The 4,256-nt window shown below is 35.7% G+C and overlaps 1 protein-coding gene across 1 annotated transcript; it reads left to right on the top strand.

Annotated features, from left to right (window-relative positions):
- LOC108479925 (methylthioribose kinase-like) lies at positions 1–4,030 on the top strand. Its single transcript, XM_017782779.2, has 6 exons — positions 1–538; positions 632–941; positions 1,770–1,944; positions 2,028–2,229; positions 2,803–3,017; positions 3,543–4,030. The coding sequence occupies exons 1-6, from the start codon at positions 353–355 to the stop codon at positions 3,706–3,708; spliced, it is 1,254 nt and encodes a 417-aa protein (XP_017638268.1). The 5' UTR covers positions 1–352; the 3' UTR covers positions 3,709–4,030.
- Positions 4,031–4,256: the final 226 nt, after the last annotated feature.

Raw genomic sequence — 4,256 nt, 5'->3', positions numbered from 1 at the left:
CATCCAAGTTCATTTCACAATTAACATGTTATTGTTTTCTTCATTACACACCTAGCTGGGTTAGTTTCTATTTTCTCTGTAGTTTCCACTACAACGATAAGCAAGCGTTTCATTCAAATCATCTTTCATTTCACGACCAGATTGCCCGGCCCTACTGCACTGATCCTCCATTGGCTTACCCATTGTAAAAATCTTCGACGCTATTATCGAATCTTTTTATTCTTTTTACTCTACAGTCTACAGTCCCAACGTTTGAAGTTAAGTCACGCATCTCTCTTCCTTAAATCTCTGTACATCGCTCTTCACTTCTTCTTAGAACCCCTCAAAAGGACTGCCTCAAACAAGGAAGTCAATGTCGTTTTCTGAGTTCAGGCCACTAGACGAGAACTCGCTCATCGAATACATTAAAGCCACGCCGTCTTTGTCATCGAAGATCGGCCACAACTATGATGGTTTAAAGATTAAGGAAGTTGGAGATGGCAATCTTAATTTCGTCTACATCATCGTTGCCCCTTCTGGTTCTTTTGTAATCAAGCAGGTTTCGCTTCTTTCTTTTTTTTCCTTTTTATCTTTAAATACTCGAAATTATGAAATGGGATTTTCCAGTTTTTGCGTAAAATGTTTAATACAGGCACTTCCCTACATACGATGTATTGGGGAATCTTGGCCCATGACTAAGGAACGAGCATATTTCGAAGCGGTGGCGTTAAAACAACATGGTGGGTTATGCCCTGAACATGTTCCTGAAGTTTATCACTTTGACCGTACCATGTCCTTGATTGGAATGCGATATTTAGAGCCGCCCCATATAATCCTGAGAAAAGGGTTAATTGCTGGGATTGAATATCCTTTGTTGGCGGAACATATGTCAGAATACATGGCCAAGACTCTTTTCTGCACATCTCTCCTATATCAGTCAACCACAGAGCACAAACGTGCAGGTAACGGACTCATATGCATTTTCTTTCTCAGTGTTTTTATGTTTTGAGTTTGGTTTTGGTGTAGTTTGAATGCTGTCACTGCAAGTACATTTGGGGATCATAAGTTAGGATTTATATAGATATAGATCGTGCACTAATTAAACTACATATTATGGAATTTTTGGTTGCAACATTGATTCATAACAAAGTTATTGTTATATTTTGGGCCCGAATGCAGCAAGTTTGATGAAACATATCAAACTGTCGGTAGTTTAGGGAGTGTTTTATAATCTACTATCCAATATTTGTAATTGTATTACTGCTTTAGAAAGTTTGCTGCTAGTGCTATTATTATCTGTTATATCTGACAAATGATTGCTCCATAATGTCTATATACCAAAGATTAGAAGGGGAGAAGTATATTTTCTTATTATTGAGTAAATGGCAAGTGTATGTTTAAGCCTGGTATTATATTAATCTATTTCTATCTATCTCCATGTAGCTTCTTCCTTCAGTAGCCATTCAATGTTTAGATCTTCTTGAACACCGATCTTGTCAATTCTTAGTGCAATTTTAGCAGTGACATGAATATGATTTTAATACCAGTAGTCATTCCAAATGTCATGCGAACTCATGGAATTAAGAAAAAAAAATGCTTCTTTATATGCCTGTGGATATGAAGAATGATCATTTCTGCTGATAAGCTTTGTCATTTTGCCTCTACTAATCTGTTTGGAGCAAGTATATGTGTGTTGTTTTAGATTAAAGAAATGCTATTTTCTAGTATTGATGGCTTTTAGAAGCTTGGAGATACGATGCTGATTCATTTACATTCAATGTTTTGTGCAGTGGCTGAATTTTGTGGGAATGTGGAACTATGCAGGCTCACTGAGCAGGTTGTTTTTTCTGACCCCTATAAAGTATCTGAATATAACCGTTGGACTTCACCTTATCTTGACCGTGATGCCGAGACTGTCCGGGAGGATAATCTATTGAAAATTGAAGTAGCTGAATTGAAATCTAAGTATGGTTGCTTTTCCTTTTAATGCTACCTTCTGTAACTGCCATTTTATGCTTTATCAAGTTATTAAACATCCCTTTATGTAGGTTCTGTGAAAGAGCTCAGGCTCTTATACATGGAGATCTCCATACTGGTTCTGTAATGGTTACCCCTGATTCAACTCAGGTCATAGATCCAGAGTTTGCGTTTTATGGACCAATGGGATTTGATATTGGTGCTTTTGTTGGAAACTTGATTCTGGCTTTCTTTGCACAAGATGGACATGCTGGTCAAGGGAATGACAGAAAAGTATGCCTTTCATTGCCTCTCTTATTGCTTTATGAGAACTTTCCAGTATATTTGTCTTTTTAGTTTGTCATCTTTACTTATAATTCCATCTTAGTCTATACTGTTTTAGTATGTGCTAGAAGCTAAGTTGCTTCTGCTTTTGAATCTTGTTTAGCCTTTCAATTTATGTCATCTTTAGATATAGTTCCATCCTAGTCTATACTGTTTTAATAGGTGCTAGAAGCCAAGTTGCTTCTGCTTTCATATCTTGTTTAGCCATTCAATTTATTATGGAAAATTCTTGTCATATATCTTGCAATTTTATGGATAAATATGGTCTCTATGGTATCATAAGTTGTAGGTCAAGATAAAGTTGTATCACCACTATTATTTTACCTCAAGCTACTCTTGGTGGAGTTGCCAGATATTTGTTAGCATGTATGTACATATTCATACATCATACATATTGCTTTACAAGCTAAGGAAGCATCATTTATATAGTTTTTTTTTTTGGAAGACTTGCAATGTTTATTTTGTTTTATAAAAATATCGAAGTATTATATAGACATTGCTGAATTTCATATTGTCATACAGTCATACAAAGAGTGGATATTGAAGACAATTGAGGATACTTGGAATCTTTTCCACCAAAAGTTTACCGCACTATGGGACGAACACAAAAATGGCTCTGGGGAGGCTTATCTTCCTGCAATTTATAACAATCCTGAGCTTCAGAAACTTATACAGGAAAAGTATATGAAGGAGTTGTTCCACGATACTCTTGGGTTTGGTGCTGCTAAGATGATAAGGTGAGGAAATGGTTTTCTACCAGGTTCTCTACTTTTTCTATGTTCCTGGCCCTCATAATTCCCTGTGTTTATCTGCCTTATGGCAGTCTGTAATCTTGCATTTCAGTCCATTGCTGTTATATTTATGTCTTCAAATTAACACCGCCTTCTAGACTTTTTACCCTATATTGTCGACTTTGTACTTTATCTTAATTGACTCATAAACAGTTAACCTTGACATGTAAATTTTTTGTTGACAGTAAAAAGGAATAGATTCTTCAGTTGACTAGGAAATATTGACGAGATGTAACTTTTGAAACCTCTATGATCAGAACCCTGAGCTTGAAAATTTTGTAGAATGGCTTTTTCGTTAGAAAATTCTGGCAATCAGATAGAGGAGTCTTCCTCTACAGGTTGAATAGCAATCATAGAACCAGTCTCTTCTACCTACAATGACATGCAGGATCCTATTTTGTTAAATTTATCTAATGAACTCCAAGAATTTTGTAAGTTCTAATGTTGTTTTTATCTTCTAATAACTTGCAGGAGAATTGTAGGTGTTGCTCATGTTGAGGATTTTGAATCAATTAAAGAAGCTAACATAAGAGCAGATTGCGAGCGACGGGCTCTTGAATTAGGCAAGACACTTCTAAAGAGGAGGCGAGAGTTTGTGTCTATTAGTGAAGTTATTTCAGCCATGAAGCACGTCTAATCATGATGGAAATGATGGAAACTGCTGTGCACGTATCCATAAAACTTTTGCGCTTAAATAGATGGAAGGTTTTACAGGATCCATAATTTAATAAAGTTTTCATGGTCCTTTAGGCATAAGCCTTTGATTGTGTGTTAATGAGCAAAGGTTCCTGTCTATCTAACATTAGTGCTGGACTGGACTGGACTGGTGTTGTTGCAAAACACGATTATGTTTTGATTGTCTTGATTATTCTGAATGTTACACTTGACTTTGGGCAATACAGATTGCATCGGAAGTTAAATCAATGAAGCTTTCAAATGAATTTTCAGAAAAAAAAGAAGATTTAAATATTGAATATTTGGGTAAAATATATTCTACCGAGACCTATAGTTTATGTCAAATGAATTTTTTTATCCTTGTCAATGGCTCACTTTTTAAAAGCTTTACTCCGGTTAGAGGCCTGCGTTAAGTTGATCCCTTTTCATCCTAGCCTTTTGTTCTCTGCATGACTATTCTCTCTTTTATCTTTTTAACTCTTCTATCATTTTAAAAAATTTTGTTACCTG

This window comes from Gossypium arboreum, chromosome 12, assembly GCF_025698485.1.
Source record: "Gossypium arboreum isolate Shixiya-1 chromosome 12, ASM2569848v2, whole genome shotgun sequence".
Lineage (NCBI taxonomy): Eukaryota > Viridiplantae > Streptophyta > Magnoliopsida > Malvales > Malvaceae > Gossypium > Gossypium arboreum.
The sequence above is the reverse complement of the archived record's forward strand: the minus strand, read 5'-3'. Positions and strand labels throughout refer to the sequence as shown.

Excerpts from the sequence above, each read along its gene's own strand:
- LOC108479925 (XM_017782779.2), top strand. The coding sequence starts at position 353 with ATGTCGTTTTCTGAGTTCAGGCCACTAGACGAGAACTCGCTCATCGAA. Across the intron at positions 942-1,769 it reads CACAGAGCACAAACGTGCAG|TGGCTGAATTTTGTGGGAAT; the intron begins GTAACGGACTCA and ends TGTTTTGTGCAG. Across the intron at positions 1,945-2,027 it reads GTAGCTGAATTGAAATCTAA|GTTCTGTGAAAGAGCTCAGG; the intron begins GTATGGTTGCTT and ends CCCTTTATGTAG.